General features: G+C 45.9%; 1 protein-coding gene across 1 annotated transcript in view; it reads right to left on the reverse strand.

Annotated features, from left to right (window-relative positions):
- Positions 1–6223: 6223 nt before the first annotated feature.
- The window catches only part of BFSP2 (beaded filament structural protein 2), a 59819-nt gene continuing 43253 nt past the window's right edge, over positions 6224–22789 (reverse strand). The window contains exons 5-6 of the mRNA XM_028099203.2: positions 13297–13428; positions 6224–6448 (exon numbers count right to left, since the gene is read on the reverse strand). Coding sequence (XP_027955004.1) covers positions 6224–6448; positions 13297–13428 — 357 coding nt within the window. The remainder of the gene's footprint in view (positions 6449–13296; positions 13429–22789) is intronic.

Consider the following 22789-nt stretch of genomic DNA (forward strand, 5'->3'; position numbering starts at 1 on the left):
TAGCAGCATTAGTTACAATAGTCAAGACATGGAAGCAGCCTAAGTGTCCTTGGACAGATGCATGGATAAAGAAGTTGGGATATATACAGATACACACACACATATACCCAGAGGAATATTATTTAGCCATAAAAAGCAGGAAGGTCTGTCATTTGCAACAACATGGGTGGACTTTAAGGGCATTATGCTAAGTGAAATGAGGCACACAAAGAAAAACAATGTATGATCTCAGTTGTTTGTGGAATCCTAAAAAACAAACTCCTAGAAAAAGAGATCAGATCTATGGTTAGCAGAGGTGGGAGGGGGTAGATTGGAGGAAGGTGGTCAAAAGATACAAACTTCGAGTTGGAAGATAAGTAAGTACCAGGGATGTCTCTGTACAGCATGATGACTGACCGCAGCTAACACTGCTGTCTGGTACCTATGAAAGTTAAGAGAGTAAACCCCAAGAGTTCCCAGCACAAGGAAACAATGTATTTTTCTTTTTCTTTTTCTGTATCTAAAGGAGATGATGGATGGTAACTGATGGTGGTACTCATTATACACCTTAAACTTGCACAGTGCTGAACATCAATCACAGTTCAATACATCTGGGGGAAAAAAAAGAATATCTGTGGGGTATTTAGAGATCATCAGAAACCAGCATGGGACTTATTTGATGATTCTTGAAAACCCACAGAGATTAGATCTGGATGTCTATTTCCATGCCTTCTATAATAAACTGAATTCTATGAAGGTGTCCCGGGAACTGCAATGTGATGCAAGGTGTCCCGGGAACTGCAATGTGATGTTTTGCTTTGTTTTTCCTTTTATGGCTCCCCGGGGAGACAGTAAGCCCACCTGGGCAGAAACTGTCTCCTGTTTACTGCTGTCCTCAAAGTCCAGCAAAATGTCTGGGTGCCAGGAGGTGCTCAGAAGTGTGTGGATGACGGTGAAGGTGAGTTTGCTCCCGGTCTGAAAGCCGGCAGACGGACGTTCTAGCAATCTCCCTGGGTGTTTACACTGTGTGCTCCAGAGGCGAGGCCAGAGGCCCGTGGCATTACCTGGTCTGGAAACAGAGTGCGTCTGTGCTTTTGGAGGAGCCCCGTGGAAGCCCTTCTCTGGTCCGCTCCAGAACAAATGCTCTGTCCTTGACACCAACAGGAGCAGTAAGCTCCCCTGCCACCTGCCAGCAAGCTGCTGCCAGGGTGTAATTTTACCGGCTGTTGTGGGGGGAAGCCCGAGCTCAATAAGGCCCTGGCGGAATCAGGGGCCAGCAGCGCCTTTTCTTACCTGTTAATGAAGCCTCATTAGAAACAGCAAGACACCGTGCTGAGAACTGGAAGCCCCAGTCTGCACTGGCTCTCCCTGCCAAAGGATGATTAACTTAATGATTTATGGCAGATGCTCTTTGAGATTAGGGGGAGGAGGAGACGGGGCGTGTGCCGCCCCGCGCAGCATGCTGCCTGGTGGAAACGCGGGATGGTGTGTGCGGATCTGTTCTCCCCTCCCTGCAATAGCTGAAACAGTTCTGGAAAACGCATGGCCATTCAGACCCAGAAGTACCTCCTTTTGACAGCTGACGTTTTGGGGCCCCCTAGCTGTGTTTAGGTTAGGGGTTTAGGTCTTGGCTGGGGGGGGGGCAGAAAATTAATTGTAACAAGTAAGAAAGGAAAGAAACAGACCTCAGTTGGCCACCCATCTATTTTCTTTGGAAAGATGGCTATTCAGACCTCAGTGCATCCAGCATAGCTCGCCCATGCACGCTCTCTTCCAGGGAGGCCCTTGTACCCATTGCTCCCACGGAGGGCACCCAGGAACGCGCAGCTGTGCAGGGATTGGTGCTTTGCCGAGACGTAGCATCAGGTGGTGCCTTGACTATTTCTGTGCCTCAGACCACAAACAGAATTATGTAAAGGTGTGGTGCGAGCTGTAAATAGCTGTTCTGCCCACATGACTTATTAATACAATCCCTTTGATCCTAGAAGCCATAAAGCGAAGTCAGTTGGTGAAATGTCAACCAGGAGACCCCACTTCTTGCCTTCTCTTCTAAGCGTTCTTAAGGGTAAAGAAGGTTTCTTTGTTTATGTCCGCTTTGGCTCTTTGGAACCCCAGGGGTGGGGGCAGGGTGTCTTTGAATGTGCCCATATTGGACACATCCCCCTGTCTGGATTAGCCACTTAGGAGGACAGACTCAGTGTGGATATTTTGGTCTGTAATTCTGTGTGGCAGGTGGACTAACAGAAGCTTGAGGGAAGAATTAAGAAATTAAGGCTGGGCTTTGTGTGTGTGGTTTTGGAGACACTGAGAGCCTGTGGTAGGACACAGGTGGTGGTTTCAGTTTTAATCAGAAGGCAGGGGAGACTTGCCTGGGTAGGTGGCAGATTCACAAACTATATTTGGCTGGGCTAGGCCCTGAGAAGGCGGGAAGGATCGTGGAAAAAAATTCTGAGGCTGCCAGTGGGGTAGGCAACCACAACCTAATTAATGCCCCTCCCCACGACTTGAATTGAAGTACCATTTAAACTGATCGAGAGATGCTCTGCCATCGCAGTGAAATGTGTGAGTCTGCACGAATATGCCTGTGCAGAGTGCATTAGAGAGATCTGAACGCTCTGTGATGCTTGTGATCATGATATATTCAACAAAGCACCATGCCAGTCCGCTGTCTAGCAAGAGTGTTGTTTTTGCCCCCAAACTGTGGCAATCTTACATGCCATGAGCACAAGTCTTGCCTAAGCCGCATGTTTACGTCCATAAACCCAAGAGCAGCTGACCCCTGGATGACGAGGTAGATGGCGTCATGTTCAAGGACCCCCGCAGAAACCATTAAGAATGGCTCTGGGAGCAAAAGCCAGGCAGGTAAAGCGATATCCATCTTCACCTGACAGTGGGTTGAACAAGGTGGGCAGACTGGAAGCCACACACAAAGCATTTATTTGGAGAGGGACATGGGAGGTTGATCAAGCTATAGACTATTTAAATTAAGGCAGAAGTACCCTCTCCACTTCCAGGATGCTTTTCAGACTAAGCTGAATCAACCAGGGAATCCAGCAAGGAATGCAGCTCGGGAGGGTAGGGTGGTGGTGGGAGTCTAGGCGATGCGGGGGAAACTCCTCTAGGAACTTCACTGGTCTTGGTGAGGGAGGCAGCATTTTCTTCGTGAAAAGAGAAGTTCCTTCATTCGCTGAAACAAACAAAAAACACAAGTGAGAGAAGTCGTAGATGATGAAAATTAGTAAAGAGATCACAGTGGGAGTACAGGAAAGGCAAGAGTCTCATGAAAAGAATTTGGCCTTTGGAACAAGGCAGTTTGGGTTTCAAACCCCTATTCCATGGTTTTTAGCTGTGTGACCTTGGGCAAATGACTTCAGCTCTCTGAGGCTTTGTCTCCTGTCTATAAAATGGGGAGAATGATGTCATCCTGGCAGAGTTTTGGGGAGAAATGAAGATAAAGAGCTTAAGACTGAGCTGGCATCTAGTGGGCACTCACTAATGGAGTTCTTATATTCTTGAAGTAAATTCAGCCTAACTCATTACTTTTTGTACATGTTTAAAACAATTTTATGTATTTATTCAGATGTTCATGAGCATGTGAAAAAACGAGCTTTGTTAGGAACATCTAGCTTTTATAATCAGCAGAAATCAATCCAATAAAAAGTCGGAAAGGAGATGGATGACATATTCTGTATTGGAAAAGAGGGGAGGATTCGGTTGCTTCTGTAGAGTTCTCTTGCCTTCGGAAGAAAAATGATACACAGCACCTTGGAGAAGCCAGGAAACCTGGGCTCCAGTCCCAGCTCTGCCTCCGCCTCCCCGTGTGATCACAAACACATCCTTTTCTGCTCTGGGCTTTTGTATTCTCTCTGAAATTGAGGGGTTGGATTATGTAATCACTAAGTTGTCTCTCAGAGCTGATATTCTATTCATTATTCAATGTATGTCTTGGAGGGGACTTTGGAGGGAAATATGAAGATACAGAATTATGAGAGACTAAAGCTTGGATTTCCTTAACAAGCTGGCAAGGAAGCAGAATCCCAAGACTTACACATATGCTCCTGGAATCCTTACCCATTAAAAAAAGACTGCATATGTACACATACCTATGTGCATGTGCATACACGTACATATATAGATGTATATATGCCATTCCTACCCCTTGCCTCTCTCCAGTATGGAGGCTGGAAAAGCTAAGTAATTGCTTTCCCAGCATCCCTTGCAGGGAGGTATGACCATGTGAGCATGTTATGGTCAATGAGATGTAAGGGAAAATCCACTGGAGGCCTTCTCAACATGTTTTTCCTTCAGTGATAAAAGAAGAGAGCTGCCTCCCTCTTCCCTCCCCTTCTTCTTACCATGAATGAAGATATGATGTCTGGAGCTATGGTAGGCATTTGGCAACCATGGGTAATGAAATGAAGACAAAAAGCCCATATATCAGGGATGGTATATCAGAAAGATGAAAGAGCTTGGGACCTTAATGAAATCGTTGAGGGGCCTAGACCACCTTATTTCTGGAACACTTAAATAAACATGGTTTGTGCCCTTGCCGCTCAAAGTGTGGCTTGTGAGCCAGCAGTTATAGGCATCATCTTGGAGTTTTGTTAGACTTGAAGAATTTCTGGCCTACCCCAGACCTAGTGAAGCAGAGTCTGCATTAAAAAAAAAAAGTCCCCAGGTTGTTCTCTGTATTTAAGAATCTGCTTTTTTGTTTGCCTCTTTTTTTCTTTGTTCATTTGTTCTTAAATTCTACCTATGAATGAAAAAACACTCCTAAAGACAGAGAGCAAACTGATGGTAACCAGAGGGGACGTTGGGGGGGATGGGGGAAACAGGTGCAGGGGATTAAGAGCACACTTATCTTGAGCACTGAATCATGTCTAGAGATGCTGAATCATTATATCATACACCTGAAACTAATATGATACTGCATGTTCATTATAGTTCAATAAAAAAATAAAATATGCTCAGGTTTTGGTGTTCTGAGTGAACGTTAAAGTTTCAGGAGCATTGGTTTGTAGCCCCATTAATGAGGGTCTATTACCCGCAGCTGAAAGTACTCCTAACACACAGTATGTATGTCTTCGGTATGTCCAAACACATAGAAGTATGTCCATGTGTGTGTATGTGTATATCTGCAGAAGTGAATATACGAAGAGAAAAATCCTGCAAAGAAGACATGAACAGACATTTTTCCAAAGAAGACATCCAAATGGCCAACCGACACATGAAAAAGTGCTCAGCATCACTCGGCATCCGGGAAATACAAATTAAAACCTCAATGAGATACCACCTCACACCAGTCAGAATGGCTAAAATTAAGAAGTCAGGAAACAAAAGATGTTGGCGAGGATGTGGAGAAAGGGGAACCCTCCTACACTGTTGGTGGGAATGCAAGCTGGTGCAACCACTCTGGAAAACATAGGGAAGTTCCTCAAAAAGTTGAAAATAGAGCTACCGTACGACCCAGCAATTGTACTACTGGGCATTTACCCCAAAGATACAAATGTAGTGATCCGAAGGGGCATGTGCAGCTCAATGTTTATAGCAGCAATGTCTACAATAGACAAACTGTGGAAAGAGCCCAGATGTCCATCGATGGATGAATGGATAAAGAAGGTGTGGTATACACACACAATGGAATACTACTCAGTCATCAAAAAAATGAAATCTTGCCATTTGCCACGACATGGATGGAACTAGAGGGTATTTTGTTAAGCGAAATAAGTCAATCAGAGAAAGACAATTATCACAGGATATCACTGATACGTGGAATTTAAGAAACACGACAGAGGATCATAGGGGAAGAGAGGAAAGAATAAAGCAAGATGAAACCAGAGAGGGAGACAAACCATAAGAGACTCTTAATCATAGGAAACAAACTGAGGGTTGCTGGAGGGGAGGGACATGGAGGGAAGGGGTAACTGGGTGATGGGTATTGAGGGCACCCGATGTAATGAGCACTGGGTGTTATATAAGACTGATGAATCACAGACCTCTACCTCTGAAACCAATAATACATTATATGTTAATTAATTGAATTTAAATTGAAAAGAATACATTTGAAAAAAAAATCTGCAAGGACACAGGCTGTCGGAGTGTGTGTGCGCGTGTGTGTGTGTTGGGTTAGTTTGAGGGTGATTTCTCCTTCTTACCTTAGTTGCTTCTATAGTGTTTGAAAAACTTCTAATTTCGAACCCATGAGTATGTAGAGCTGTCACAGGAATGCGGGGCAAGGAGAGGCTTACCCGCTCTCCTCCCTGTCCAGCAGGGCGTGATAGGACGCCACGTCCCTCTGCAGCTGGGCCTTGCGCGCCCGCAGATGCTCTCGAGCCTCCTGCTGCTGCCCCGCCTCCCAGCGCATCTCCCTGAGCTCCGCCTCCAGCCTGCTGACCACGGCGCCCAGGCTCTGGAGCTCGATGTCGTGCCAGTGCTTGGCGTCGTGCAACGTGTTCTCCAGGCCTCGTTTCTGCCAAAGAGAGAACGCGGTCCACACCCGAGGCCGCAGGCAGTGCCCTCGAAGAGGGAGGTGGGCACAGCTGTGGGACGGGCTGCGCTGGGCCTGGGCTGTCCGTTACTCCAAGGACAATGGCCTCGCTGGCTTACGGGGGGTAATGATGAATCCCCCTCCGGAGGCCAGACTCTTGTTTAGTCTAATTGACTGATGTTTCTGATGAGGGGGCGCGGGGAGGAAGACAGAGAAAAGGGGAAGAAGGCGAGGGAGAAAGATGAAGTATACTGATGAGAGAGAATGAAAGAGTGAGAAAGATAATGGTAGAAAAAATGAGAGTGAGAAATTGACATACACACAAGGGGAGGCAGTTTGCAGGTGTTTTTTTTCAAACAAATCTTGCTCTCTGAACTGCCTCTGGGCCTTTTTGCTCATGATTTCTCACTCGCTGGGGGATCCTTTCCTCCTCCACCGCTGAAACCCCTTCCATCATTCAGTTAAAATGCCTTCTCCTCCAGCACGCTTGCCCAGATTGCCGGAGTTAGAATGAATGTCTCTGGCCTTTATACACTCAGCAGGTTTTTCTTTAGTGTGTTAGTAGCACACCTTGGCTAATGCCTCTTCCCCTTGCTGCCCCTTCCCTGTGGGCTCCCCACTGCCCCGTCCTGAGCCCGTTTCTCTCTGAGCCATGCTTCCTGCGCCTGCGTTGGTCTCTGCCACGCTTATGATTTTAGTTGTCTCTCTCCTGATGACTCTTGCATTGATGTTTCCGGGACAGACCTCTCCCCCCGAGCATAAACCTGCTACTGAATTTCTTCCTGGAAATGTATACAATCCAAGGGCACCTCAAATCAACGTGTCCACAATGGTGCCACTGGCTTCTTTTGGAACCTGTTTACCTCTCCTATCTGTGCTTCCGCTGGTGAGTTCGCATGGACTAGACACCCAGCAAAGGCATGTCCCTCATCTTCCTCCCCTCCCTGATTCAATTATCATGGAGTCCTGCCTCTTATATATTCTGGAAAGTTTTCACATTTATGCCCTCTCTCCCCCAGTAACCAGTGTCCAGGATCGATGCTTATCACTGGTACCCTGGGGTAACCTCAGTAGCTTGTAGCTCATCTCTTGGTCTCTAGTTCCTCCTGCCTCTGCATTCTCCACATAGCAGCCACTGTGCTCTGTCGAAAGTCTGAATCTGAATTTGTATCTCCCCTTCCTTCTCACCTGGATCCTTCCTACTCATCCTCAAGTCCAAGCTTAGGGGTCACCTCCCCCAGGAAGACTTCCTTGATTGTCTCTTGCCCTTTCCCCCACCAGTCCGGGTTAAGGGCCCCTCCTTTGGGTTTCCATGGCTGCCCAAGTACATGCACGCCCTTAAACTTGTAATAGTGGGCTGAGCTTGTTAGGGGCATGTTTCTTCTACCAGACGGTAAACTCTTGAGAGCAGAAAGGAAGTTTCTGTAACTCCCATGATAAGACAGGAGGTGGCACAGAGTAGGTGCTCAAACAGGTGTGTTGCCCAGGATGACAGCACTTGTATTATGGTTACACTTATTGCCCTATCTGTCTCCCCATTAGACTGCAAATCTCATCTTCCCATATAGCAAGCCTTGCAGACTGTAGGGCTGACCAATAAACACCTTTAAAAAACTGTGTGCATCTATCTTTAACATTTTTTAATAGTTGTCATCATGGTGCACCTATAATTTAGCATCTGGCTTTTTTTATGACACATAACAACAGATAAATATCTTTTCAAATTGGAGTAAAATCTCAGTAATACAACTTTCTGTACCCTGCCCCTAGGAGGAGATTTTTCATACCTTTTTGATTACTGTGGTTGAAATGGAAGATTCTTGGTCATGATGCCCTCTTGAATCATGGCTCCTGTTAAGCAGGGGCCACCATATCATCTTATTTAAATCATCTTAATTCCATAGGATATAAGAATATTGAGTCAGATTCCCATCCTAGGTACACTTACAGGTGGCAAAAAATGTGACTAGTAGAAAAAAAATCTGGATCAGTATCTGGTCTAGGGTTATTATTTTGGTGAGATCTGAAAACCCCTCTATGGCAATGAAGATGCAGAAATGGTCACCTGCACTTTGAGAATCACTTGTTCCAAATTCTCTGGGTTTTCCTCCTTTGTTCATCAGGAAATTGCTTGGTTTGTAGGGTTTAGTGTTGACATTGGACCTGTAACAGCTGTGATTTGGAAAAAACTTTCACGGAATCACGTTTGGATCATCGGTCTACAGTTTTCGCTCCATGGTCACAGGTGACTTCTCCATGTGGCCTGAGGTTTTCTTTGATGACTTAGGAACCATTGCCCAATGTAGGTTCGTGGAAATGACTATCAGAGGTCCTCTGTCTCTTCTGTCCCATCCTCAGAGTCCTGGTCCAGCTTCCCCCCTAAGTCCCTGACATCCTGGCCTGGTTCTCACAGACACGCTTGGGCTCGAGTGATGGCCATCAGGCCACTGCCGCCCATCTCCCAGCTCCAGCCCCCACAGCAACACAACACAACACAACAACAAGCACACTTATTCCCCAGTTTCTAGTGATTTGAAGGGACTTCCTTGAATTGCTAAGCCCTCCAGAGGGTAAAAATAGTGACCTTATGTGATTTCTGGCCTTGAGCTGCATTCCTGATTTGAGTTGATGGAACACAGGGCTCAGTAGGCTTTAAGCACCATTACTGGTCCCTGGCTGCCAATACAAACAGTGCCTAGCTGGCAAAGGGGGCTGCAAGCGCCACCAGCTCACCTGTCTGAGGTTTATATGAGCTGTGGGGCCCTGTGTGTGTGTGCAGGCTGCTCTGACCGACGATAATAGGGATGGCTGGATGGACTGAGCTGTCCATTTGAAAGCTGCAGAAAGGTGTGCTTCTTATTCCAGCTCTCTGGGCTCCTAACCTCGCCTGTAAGGCCCAGGGACCAGAGCTCTGATCTACCAGCTAGCAGGGGACAGAGGCAGCCTGTCCTGGGTCCCAAGCACAGCCAGTATGTCACTACTCCTAAGCCTTCTGGTTGGGCGTGTGAGTTTTCTTTTGATTGGTTCCAGTAGGCAGGGCCATGGGGTTTAAGTGAGGTGATCAGATGATGCCAACTTGGGATTGCTATACCAGGGGTTATAATAATAATTTTACAATGATAACCAGTAATAGATACCATTTATTGACTGCTCACTCTGTGCCAGGTGCTGTCCTAAGGGCTTGACCTGCATCGTTTCATCAATCATCCCCGTGACTTTATGAGATAAATTCTGTTCAGTCTGGTGGCAGATCACATTTCCAAAGGCAGCTGCAATCCCTGTCTCTGTCCCACGTGTTCTTTCTCTAGGTGGCCTTGCCACTGCCTCATCAAGAGGTGGCATTTCTTTCTCCTCTTGTGGGATCTGAGATGGCCCGTGACTGCTAAGACCAATAGAGTTCTGTATAAGTGATATTAAGGGACTTTTAAGCCCAGGTGTTAAGAGGCCTGGTAGCTTCTGTGCTGGCGCTCTGAGGAAAGCTGGATACCACGTCAGAAGTCCGACTACATGACTGCCGTGATTTGAGGAAATCAAAGCTAGCCACCTGGACAGGCCCCATGGAGGGAGAAAAAGAGATGCACAGCTGAGGCACCACACATGTGAGCGGAAGCCACCATTCTTGGATGGTCTGGCCCCAGCAGATGCCGCAGCTGTCTCTGCTGGACTCTGCCTAAATTGAACACATTTTTTACTGTTGTCTTAAGCCACCAACATGGCAGATACATATGATAACCCAAAGAGATCCTCACTTCGCAAGTGAGAAAACAGAATCTTAGAGACTTCACTGCACTAATGAGTAGAGGAGTCAAGATTCCAGATTCCAGACTGAGTGTCAATCCCCAATTCCAGAAGCCCACTGTGGCCTAGTAGAGAAATAGAGGCAGAAGGGCTTGGCCCCTCCACTTGTTACTCCCGTTCATGCGTAAACCCCTGAACCACAGTTTGCTCTTCTGCAAAATGGGATGTCAGTCCCAGCCCCCCGCACTTCTCAGTGTTTCTATGAGGGTCCAATGAGAGAATGCAGGTGAGCATGCTCTCATGACTATTAGCATCTCTTGGAGAAATTACATTTTGGACACTCATCAAGGGCTTTGGGGACATGAAACAAATTAGACATGGTCTCTGCCCTGAAGAAGTTAATGTGATGTCAGGGGATGAGCTGATATAACCATATAAACCAAAGGGCTCTGAATGCAAATGGGTGGCAGGTGGAGAGATCACCCCACCTGTGGGAGTCAGGATCTAGTCTTTTCGCTGGGTGTAGCACTTGCATATCTTCTACCTCACCTGTGCCAAGGGTGTGAGGATAGGTAGAGGTAGGCAGAGTTGGGGGGAGGGGTCTCCTTCCAGCCATGGGAAGAACATGTCCAGAGGCTCAAGTGTAGGAGAGCAAAGGGTGAGTTCTAGGCATTTCCCTTCCTGCGGAATCTGGGCTGGTCTGTGAATGAAGCCCAAGCACGGGGTGGTGCTGGAAGGTCTGGTGAAGGAAGGCTTTCTGTTTTACCCCCAGGCAATCTCAGGGGGGAGGGACACTGAAAATGCAGAAGAGAGGGGACAGTAGATAGAGGAATGTCCCAGATGGGGCAACAGTAGACAGGGGAAGTTTACTGAAGGGAGGAGAGAGTGGATAAAACTTCAGAGACATTTTGAGGTTGGAAACAGAAGACAGAAGATCTCATGTTTGGGGACTAAAATCTTACCTGCAGAATGGTGCAGGTGACAGCATCTGCGAAGGACAGAGGTGAGGGCAGGCTGGCGCTCGCTGAGAATGGAGGCTGCTAGGAGCAACTGCTCTGGGAGCACAGCACCCTCTGCTGTGTTCAGTCATTTGGTGGAACCCAATCTGGTCATGAGCTTTTAGAGGACAGGAACCATCCACTTCATGTTTACATCCCTGGGACCTACCTCACAGAGGACTTAGCACACAGTAGGCAGCCAGTATATGTGTGGCTAAGTAATGGGCCACCTCCATCCAGATACAATTCTTCCAGGCTTCTCTGATGATGTGGGGTTGAGTGTATGTCCAATATTTTGCCTGCACTTTTTTTTTTTTAGGATTTTATTTATTTATTTGACAGAGTGAGAGAGCACAAGCAGGGGGAGCAGGAGTGGGAGAGGGAGAAGCAAGCTCCCCCCTGAGCAGGGAGCCCGATGCAGGGCTCGATCCCAGGACCCTGAGATCATGACCTGAGTCGAAGGCAGACACTTAACTGACTGAGCCACCCAGGCGTCCCTGCCTGGCACTTTTTATCACTGGAAGAAGGCAATTTTGGCAGCCACAAGGACATCTGGGGAATAAATGGCAGCCCCTTAACCAGGCTTAAAGGGACTTGGACAAAAGGCAGCACTCCTAGTATTAGGACCAAAGGTTATGGCAGGGGAATAAAACAGATGAGCATAAAATTCACATAACTGAGTAAATAATGCAATGTCTTTCAGACAATTTTTAAGCTAAAGTAGCATTATTTTAGGCTGTAGTTTCCTGATTTTTCTCACCTCAAATCCTTTTCTCACATCCCCTCGCACTGACCCCGATCCCATCACAGAATGTGTGGGAGAGCAGTGGCAACGAGACGTGTGTCATGTTGTGCTTGCTATGCTGTGGCAAGACTAACATCTCCCTGAGCTGACTGGGCAGCGTGTGACCTTGTTGGCCAAAGGACGATGGACCCAAGGGAACTGAAGACACGTGAAGGAGGAGAACTGGGGTGATGGAATGATCTTGGCCACGGGAACTGAAAACATTGTTTCTGAGGGAACCAACTAGAATAAATCCTTGAGCTAACTTGATGGTAGGCTAAGACTGCATTGGGAGGTAGGGCTGCCAGTTTGGTGATGGAACAGATTTGGGTGGCAAAATTGAGATGAGGAGGGTGTATGGGGAGTGGTAGAAGAAAGGGGCACTAGTGATAGTATTGGAACTTTCCCAAGGCTTGAAGCTGGTGGGAGACAGGGGCTCCTTGGGCCTCGGTGGAGTCTAGACCCACCTCATCTGCACAAGGATTACATGAACCATCCCCTCATGCACTCCAGTGTGGACAACACACTTGTTCAAATCAGTATACATGGCCCCCGCAGGGGGCATCGAGGAGGAGCTGTGGGCTTGGTACCCTAATAACTTCAGTTCACCCCAGAGAGCAGAGGATGAATTGCTAAATTATTAATAATTATTTTAATCACTACTACTAACAAATAATGCAAGAGACCTTCCCACAAACCCCAGTGAGTCTGAGGCGCTTCCTAGTCTTAGTTCGGGGTTCCGCAGAAGCAGAGCCTAAGGGAGGGATCCTGGTACATGTAAATAATTAAGGGATTGCTCTCAAGAAAAGGGGAGCAAGGAAAGCAGGATAGGGCAGAGGAAGGCGCTAAGTCAGGAGGAGTCTCCATTGGAATCTGGTACAGCCTGATCCCACAGAGAGCCTGCGAGTGTGAATTACAGGGTTAAAGCCATTCCACTCGGAAGGAAGTGGGCTGGGCTTTTAAACCCCACGTCAGCTAGTCATTGGCTGAGGGCTAGAGGAGGCGGGCCTAACCGCCCCGGCCAGGTGTCCACTGTTTGGCTGAGGCCCATTCTCTGGACAAGTGGGGCATCTGGGGGTGTAAGCAGCCGACACTCACAGTGGTGGCCTGGTGTCGGGTATTTCGGTGGGGCATTAACAGCGTTCACTATACCGGTTGTGGTTCGGTATCAGCTGACCCTTTCCGGCCTCAAGACTCAACATGCTGGGAGGTGGGAATCTCTTGCGAACTCCGACCCAGATGACCACAGCTCAACATTTGAGAGTAAAAATTGACGTAAGAAATGCCGGGGCTCTTCCCAGCCCACTCACCAGGGCCCGCAAGGATTCCGTCTCGGCCTGGAGGCTCTGGACCCGGCACGAAGTGTTGTGCAGCTCCAGCCTGAGGGCAGCGGCCAGCTTGTCTTCCTGCGTCTGCGCCCTGCGGGCCACCTCTGCCTGTTGCTGTGGAGGGCCGGGTCTCCGCGTGAGCAGGGGAGCGTGGACAGCCCAAACCCCGCCTTCCCTCTCGCCCTTCCCAGGGACCGCTCCACTGCCTCTGACTCAGAGCAAACAACTGGCAGATGGAAAAATCCCATTTTTTCCACAGGCGCCCCCACCAATTTGTATACAAGCGTTTATTTAGTTTGAACATAGAGTGCATGCAAGTAGAATACAATTCAAAAGCTTTTTCTGAAGGATTTATAGGAGAAAGTCTCCTTCTGTCCCTATGCTTTATTAACCCAGTTCTTCTGTTTCCAGTTTCTTATACCTCCTTCCAGAAATATTTCATATATTTATAAGTAAATATATATGATCATCCTCTCCTTGCTTTGGTACTTAATATAGCTTAGAAAATATTCCCTACCAGTATATATAGATCAGTTACATTCTTTTCAATGGCTCCATAGTATTGCCTTGTTGGAAGTACCGTAATTATTTAGAAGCCCTGCACTGATGAGCGCTTAGATTGTTTCCAGTCTTCGCCTGTTACAAACAATGGTGTAAAGAATAACCCTACAACCCTCATTGTCCACACATGGGAGTATCTCTGAGGGGTAAATCCCTGCAGTGGGACTGCTGAGTCAAAGGGTATGCATTTCTCATTTTGATGGATGTTGCCAAATTGCCTTTCAGAGAACTCGTAACCCGTTCCAATACTGTCAGGCAGTGCCGATTGCCCCACACCTTCTTCAGATGAGGAACTATCCAACTTGGTCTGAGAGACCCCGTTTCCTTGTAAAAACCAGTCTGGCCACAATTGTGAACACAGGGGGAAGGTCTGTGTTTCACAATTTCTCCCTCAGCAAGGACATAGTCTGATTCTTTCTCATCCTTTCAGGGGATAGGTCATTGCCACTCTTTCTCTTTGCTGGAGAAAGGGGAAAAACTAGAGATCACTTTCATTCATCTTTGGTACAGTCTGACGCATGTCTCTAAGCCAGAGATACGGGAGGAAAAAAAACCTGTTTTCTCTCCTAGTTTACTGGCTGTCTGGATTGACCATTTTTACTACATATGAATACTTATTTATAGGGTTATGCAAAAATAGTCCAATTTAACTGACTAAGAAAACCCAGGTCAAAGGGCTCATATCTCAGGTGTAGTTCTTCCTGTGTGAGAGCTAGAAAGAGGTCAACAAAAATGTCCATTGAAAGTCTGGGATCAGCTAAAGGAGAATGGAAGCTGTGGGCCCAGCTCTGACTGGTCAGTCCATGGGTGTGTGTCCCTGGACCATCATTCAGCCTCTCTGAGCCCCAGCCCCTGTCCACGGAAAGCAAATGACAGTGAGTGGAGTACCTATGAGGCTTCCATCAGGTTATACATGCGGAAACTTTTAGAACCTTAAAAGCATGCAAATAGTGACTGCATATATTTTTCTATATGTAAAAAGTAATATTAGCCGAAAATGAGTTTGTAAAAGCCACCATAGGTTGGATACTACTGCTGATAACTAATACACGTTAAGCACTTATTTTGTGCCAAGCACTCCATTGATAGTGTTAAGTCCTTATTTCAGTTAATCTTCACGACTCTATGAAGCAAGTGTCATTGTTACTCTTATTTTACGTGAGGAAACCGAGGCACAGAGAGACTGAATTATTTACTCAAGATCGTATGGCCTATAAGGGACAGAGCTGGACTCCCTGCCGCGGCCAACGCCAGAACTGTGCTCTCAACCAGGTTTGAAAGCCACTGCTTCCGCCAATCCAAACCCCCGAAAGTGGAGCTGTCTTCCCCAAAGTGAAGGTGGACCCCCTCTAAAACTTCCTCATGGTCTGTCAAGTCCTGCAGTGATGGGTCGCCCCGTTTCTCTCCCTGTCTTTGGGGTTGGAACTTGGCCCAGTGGGCTGTGTGGGTGGGTGGGCGGTGGGCGAGTGGGATTCCGGCAGACAGACGGAGCCGGGAGGTGCAGGTGCACAGAGCGGCCAGGGGGTCAGTCAGCAGCTGGAGCGCGCCTGAGAGCTCTCGAGAGCAGAGGGTTAAATTTTCAGGAAGTTTGTAAGCTGGTCGGTAAACACAGCTATTATTAAAAATTAAATTATATCCACTTACAATTAAGTTATATTAAAATGGTAACAAATACTCCAAACACATCACTTGCTAATTTATTTACATTTTATCATTATCTGTGCTATCAAAGTTATTTATATCGATGGTAGCTGTGCGGTAGAAATAACATTTAATGCTGAGCTTCTGAGCATCTCTTCCAAACTCTGTGCTTATTTACATCAAGTTAGGAGTTTGAAATCAGCTGTGGTGAGAGTTATTTACCTCATGGAAATTGGAAAACACTATAAATCAGGGATTGAATTGTTGTTTTGCTGACTGTCTAGACTTAAAGGGATGCAGAAAATGTTAATAAAGCAGATTAAACTTAAAACGGGTCATGTCTGTAGCTGTCGCATTATGAATAGCAAAAAAATTAGAGGGAATATCTTTCCAGTATTTACAAACTATTATCTGATTTAAAAGAAGTTACTCATCATTGATGAAAGGACTCATTAAGGTTAACGGAACTATCAACCAAAATTCATATCAGAGCTATCCTCATTTATCACTGATGTGACTTTTTGCTTAATTGGATATTAATAATCAAGCATATTTTATAATCTGATTTTGTGACATTATTGTCGATGACAGAATTATAAAAACAGTTGGCAGATTTTGCAAGAAATAGCTAGTCACACTGAAGGTATAGGTGCAAATGGAAAAGCAAAGTATGTATTTTATCCTAAAATTTATGTTATCTCGAAAATTATATAAAGAAAACATCAACAGAAACTTCTATGTTCCTTTACGTGGTACTGTGAATCTGACTGGCACATAAATACACATGCTTACATTTGTCCTCGGAGAGCAGATATGAAGCATTACCAGCACGCCCTGGATAAGAAGCGGGCATGAGTGGAAGTCAAGTCCCACTGAAGGCAAATTTCAAAGCCTAGGTGGTGGGTCTGGGATAAATCCGCTGGCCAAGGCTGTCACCACAGTTCCCCAGATGATCTGCGCTCCTCTCAACCCAGACAATGTGTGGTCTGTATTCAGAGGTACGCATTGGTCTCTGGGGGGATGAATGCTCTATTGGAGTATTACCCAAACATTCGACAAGCAGCATGGCTTTTCACATATCTGAATACTGACTCAAACAATTTTTATTTAAATCGATTCACTTTTTCTTTGTAAATAAATGTGTTTAAAATGGAAACTGTACATAAAGTCTCAAATTTTATGTGCATCAGGGTCATCTAGGGAGCTTGTGAAAATGCAGGTTCTGATTCAGGCGATCTGAGTGGGCCCAGGAATCTGCATTTAAAACTCCCATGTGATGCCTGGTCCATGGGAACAAAGTTCTAGATTGCTACGGAAACCAATAAAACTGTAAAACTGTATCACTGGTCATAGACAACAAATAGCTGAAAAATTAATAAAATTAAAATAAACCAATGTTACTATATTTGAGCAAATGTTGCCCACCATGTTGCTGAGTCCCAAAGCCTGCTTTGTCTTTGTTGAAACGTGAGACTGATGAGTATAAGAGAAGTGTTAATGACCTACTGGCACTAAATGGAAACTTTCTTTTACAGCTTAATTACGATTGAAAGAGAAAAAAATGAATTTGATCACTATGGGATTGTCATTTTATATCATGCCTAATACCTTCTCAAATCAGCTTACAAGTGATACTTGCCTTTCATCTGGGGACAGTCAACGGCTTTAACTCACCTAAATGTATTACCTGCTCTTCTCCAATGGCTTTTTAGAGTTATGCTTTCTGATTAATAATTACTTCTATTTCCATTTCAACCCAATGCCTTCAAGATTTCTCCTCACAGACCACAAAGCAGTTGTGTCATTCTAGACCCTGAGGATAGGAAGGTAGGACTGTGTTTGTTGCTCAGTGCAATTGCTAGGATGTGTAATGAGATTCAAATATACTGGTCCCCAGGCTTTCAAGCCAGCTTGAAATCTTGGCTCCTCTGTGCAGGGGCTAGGCTGCTGTGTTTGCACTCCATCTATATTTCTGGGACAGGAGAGCATATTGACACTTTGAAATAGGATAAAAAATTTCAAATAAAAAAATTTAAATTAAGTGCACATGGAAGATGGATGGGAGAGAAGCAAAGCAGCCTGCTTTGGAATAAGTCAGAGGAAGTATTTGAGAGTCCCACATGGAGGGGGAAAAGGGCCATCTCCAAACCCATCCCTCTGCTATGCAGGGGTGTTCTTAGCAGAACATGTGTCCAAGATGAGTGCTGAGAGGCTGAAATGGGTACTCTGCCTTTCTCCAGCAGTTGCTGTGTGGATTTCAGCCAGTCTGCTCGAGCTCTCTGTTTTGGCAGCTGGTGAACAAGAGCTTTACAAGAGCCTTGCTCTGCTGCCGAGTACAGCTGACCGCCCTGCTCTGCAGTCTCTTAGACCTCACAGGATCACAGTAACCTCATGATGTTCACTATCATGGAGAAAGGGAAAGCAATGGATTCCTTGGGGATACAGGGGTTCCCCATCTTGTATCACAGAGGAATCTTATCCCACAGGGAGGGCACAGAATCATGGTTTGGGAAGATCATGACAAAGGTCTGGCATAACCTTCTGGACCCTCAAGACAAAGGCCTCTCAACCTTACATTCCATGAGACAATGAATCAAGACTCCCCCGCACTCCATGTGATCTGCCCAGGACAACCTAGCTGTTCAGAGTCATGATTCTGGAATCAGAAAGTGTGGTCTGAATCTCAGTCCACCACTTTGGAACCGTGTATTCTTGGGGAAGTGACTAACCTCTCCGTGCCTTAGTTCCTTCCTCTGTGAAATGGATACGATCACAATACCTAACTCATGGTGGGAAGATGAAGGGAGAACAGGCCTGTCAGGGGCTTAGAACCTGGTCTGGGCACTTGGTACAGGCTTACTAAATGCTCTGCTGGTGCTGCTTTCAAGCGTGTTGTATTCTCTCTTGGAGGAGAATGGTCTTTCTCTCCGTTGCCTGCCACCTGCACTCAGCCAACCTCGCACTAGATTGTAGGTATCTTGCGTGCGGGGGACAACTTCTTACTGACGCCTCTGTTTGCCCTGGGGACCTAACATGGTGCTTTACACCTTGGGCATGCCCAACACATTTACTGAAGGTCCACAGTGTGTCCTAGGCACATGTTAGGGACTATGGAAATGGAGGGTCCATCAGCAATGGAATGAAATCTCACCTCCTTTTCATTAGGAGGATTAGATATCAGTATTATAATGACCATGGGGTATCATATAAATGTTATTTAGCTAAGGATAGCTGTGGACAAGCAGCGTCCACATCCCTGACCTACTCGAGCCAGATGTAGGATTTATTTGGGAGAAGGCTGGATGCCATCCGGTCTTCACCTGAGACACGAGTTCTCCTTAGTGGGAACTAAAAAGAAGTACATGTCTCACTCGGTGGAACTTCAGTGTTGGCAGGAGGGCTGGCCTGGCGAGGCTAAGCCAAGTGTCTCCTTGAATTGATTGACACAAGAACTGCCTGGCTATTGAAGCTGCTCACAAAAGGCTATGGGACCGATTCCCAGCCTCAGCGGAAGCTGCCCAAGGACACACCGAGGGACACCCGGCTTTGCGGACTTGCTGCCCCTCGGTCATAAGGAAGGGTACGCTGCTGAAGAAGGAGGTGGAAAAGGCTCAGCAGTGAGTGTGGTTCCAAAGAGAAAAAAATATGTTTTTCTTCTTAAGGTATTATTGGAGAAGTTTAAACGATAGTATTTTTCTTCTGGTTCATGGAGATCATCCCATTCCGAAGAAGGGACTCCTCTGCTCTGTCTCTTCTCAGAGACTGATTAAGTGTTGAACGCAAACCATACTATTTTAATTTCTCAGGGATTTGGGTTGTTTTATCTTTGCAAGTTATTTTAGAAGTATGGTCCCTACCCTTTTCATGGGAAACAATTACCATTGAGAAATACCAAAGATAGCTTTGAGATCTAAGAATCAGGTGGCCAGGAATGGCCAGGGACTTTGTGCCCACAGCCCCATGCACAAGGCCTGGCACCTGCTTTGTGCTTGACAAATGGAGTCTGAATGAGCGAGTGAGTGCAGATTTCTTGGTAGCATGTAGAGGTTACCGTGTTGGGGGATCCTCTATATAGATAGTCACTCAAGTATTGGTTGTCAACCAGTTGTGGGGTTGGAAACAGTTGTGGAGGCTGAGGGTCTGGGAGTGCCCTCTACAATATACATGTTGTACTGGGTAAGGGTAAAGAACAGGTGAAAGATAGGCAGGGCCTACCTCAATGTGACAGTCTCTTTAGTTTCCCTTTTAACAACTACTTTGATTCCCTTCATTCTGTCCCCCAGCTCTAACCAGCTTGGCTATGCTCCTATAACATACAGTGACGGGAACCCAATCCTGGCCTCCCAGCTCCTATAGTAACCCTGCCTTATCGGCTAACAGTATCTTTTGAGAGCCACCTGGAACTTTCATAACTTAAGTAGAAAGACAATTGACAAGCTGGGGATATATTTACAACTTATTGCAGGGAGAGCACTAATTTCTCTAGTGTACAAAGAGTCACTATAAACCAGTAATAAAAAGTCCAAGACCTAATAAAAATGGGCAAGGGATATGATCCGATAGTATACACAAGAACAAATATGGCTGGAATTCAGCATGTAAAAAGATGTTCCACCTTCCTTATAATATGAGAAATGCAAAATAAAACTGCACTGAAAAACCGTGTTCTACCTCTAATTTGGACAAGGATCACAAGGTATGAGAACTCACAGTATTGGTGAGGATGTGGGGAAATGGGCACTCTCAAACATTTCTGATGAGAACGTAAATTGTTACAACTTTCCTGAGGGTAATTTGACAATATTTATCAAAATTACCAGTGTGCATAATTTTTGACCCTGCAATTCCACATCTTATGAATTTATCCAGCAGATATATTTCTATATTGGGAAATGATGGACATTAAGTATTCTAATGTATAAAAGCAAAAGATTGGAAGCCACCTAAATATTGATCAGCAGGGCATTAAATAAATCCTGGGATATCCATTGCTAGAACAGGCATTTTTTTCTGTTGAGGGCCAGATAGTAAATATTTTAGGCTTAGCAGACCATATGGCCTCCATTGCAACTATTCCACTCTGCTGGTGTATGCAAATGCAGCCATAGACAATATGTAAGTGAATGAGCAAAGCTGGGTTTCAATAAAAGTTATTTGTGAAAAACAGGCAGTGGGTGAGATTTGGCTTGTGGGTCATAGTTTGCTGCCCACTGTGGTATAATATCATGCCATCTAAAAAGCAGCATGTTCTGAATACTACTATTTGTGTAAAGAGAGAGAGAGAATATATACATATTTCCTTGGATGTGCATAAGGTATCTCTGAAAGGACACATAGTAAAAGGATAACATTGACTGACCCTGTAGAAAAGAACTGGGCAGCTCGGACATGGGTTGGATGTCATTTTTCACTGATATCACTTTGTACATTTTGAACTTTGAAACAAATGAAGGTATTATATATTAAAAATGCTTACATAAAATCCAAGTAAATGAAAAATGAAATAAAAGTGAGCTGGGGCCTTTTTGCAAAGCTCTCCCTGTGACATACTAGAAAGGCTAGAGGACTCCCCTTCAGTGCTTGCAGTAAGCACACCAGAAGAGACCATGGCTTATTTCACTAAAGAGACATCAGGGATTATAGCCAACTCATCAACACACAGGGACCCCTAGATTACAGATGCTTTTAGGGGTTCTGCTCTTCCTATTCTCCTTGAAAGGAACTCTCCAGTTGGCTCTCGTGGTGATACCACATTGGGCCATCTTGTCATTTAGAGCCAGTGACCCCAGTTGACTAGTAGAAACCCATTCCAATACAATTTCATATATTCTAGAAAATATTCACTCTTCTTTGTACAAGCAAGCAAAGAGAGGGTGTTGATATGGCAGGCTATATAAAATATTTGCCCTTTCAGGGGAAATTATTGTTTGTGGATGTGGATGATATGGAGACATGTTATCTAAGGTTCCTAATCTGTTCATGGTTAGATCTAGATCTATGTTGTCCAATATGGTAGCCACTAGCCACACGTAGCTATTTAGATAAAGATTCATAAATGTTAAATAAAATTAAAAGCTCAGTTTCTTAGCTGGATCAGGTGCATTCCCAGTGCTCAACAGTGCATGCGGCCAGTGGCTCCCATACTGGATAGCTGTGCAGACTACACAACAGTCCTATCCTCACAGAAACTGCTATTAGAGGACACTGCTCTAGTCAGTGGCTAATGTCTCTTCCAGCTCTAAGCCTATCAATAACCAGAAACCTCACAATTCATCTCCATCTGTTCACCTCTCTTCATGCTCAACTGTCTCCACAATCTGTCATCCTGGCTGTTTAAGGCATGATGGTTACAGCTCCCTTAAAGTTCCTGACCACGAATGCCTTGAACTGATCTGAGGCGAGTGCAGACCATTATCAGAAGAGACAGCATGGGTGCATTTGCTGTGGGGTTCCTGGCCCCTAGGGGCTACTGAAAGGAAGCTGAGTTCTCTCTTGTTGGCACCTCCTACCCCACCACACCAGCTGGGGCTGGTAATTGAATAAGCCTTTGGTTATTGTACACATCCTCCCACTTCGGTGAACAAGGGACAGAGAGGAGGCTTCCAGGAGTGAGGGTGTGGAGCCCTTCCCTGGGAGGAAGATCCCAGGGAGGAAGTTAAGAACACAAAACAGAGCTTGTCTTGCCTGCTACAGAATGGAAACATCTCAGCATAGGAATGCTAGGAAAGAGGTGAATGATAGAGGCTCTCCCATATTCCCCAAGGTGGCCTGTTTAGGTCTGTGGGTTGCAGACTGGGGAATATTCCGTGGGTAGCCAGGAGGTCTGGAGGGTGGGATGGCATGTTGTCTGTGGTTCCCCAAACATCCCCAAATACCTAGGGCCGGGTAACCACAACAAGCAGACAAGGGAGGGAGGGCCTGGAAGACCCTCCAGAAATTCTCTAGACAAAACTGACCCCACCCCCCCAAACATGGTATTATAGAACTTGAGAAGCTCCAAAAGCTAGACCACCAAAGTTCCCAACATCCATGGCCGAGACTGGAGAGAACCTAGCTCGAACCTCTTTATAAGCTTTTAATGACTTAAGAAGAGTTAGCAGATAACTTGGGAGCAGATGCCGATGGCATCCACCTCTATCCCTCAGGAACCTTTATCCCAGAACATGTGGTTCTCCCCACCCTTCCATTCCACTGCCAGATTCTACCCTTTGCCTGGGAGAGCTTTCTCTGAAGTCTTTGAAAGGTCACTCTGCTAGCAGCTGGCAGATGTCTG

This window comes from Eumetopias jubatus, unplaced genomic scaffold, assembly GCF_037043125.1.
Source record: "Eumetopias jubatus isolate StellerSeaLion01/CBP00866 unplaced genomic scaffold, mEumJub1_p1.0 scaffold_1, whole genome shotgun sequence".
Lineage (NCBI taxonomy): Eukaryota > Metazoa > Chordata > Mammalia > Carnivora > Otariidae > Eumetopias > Eumetopias jubatus.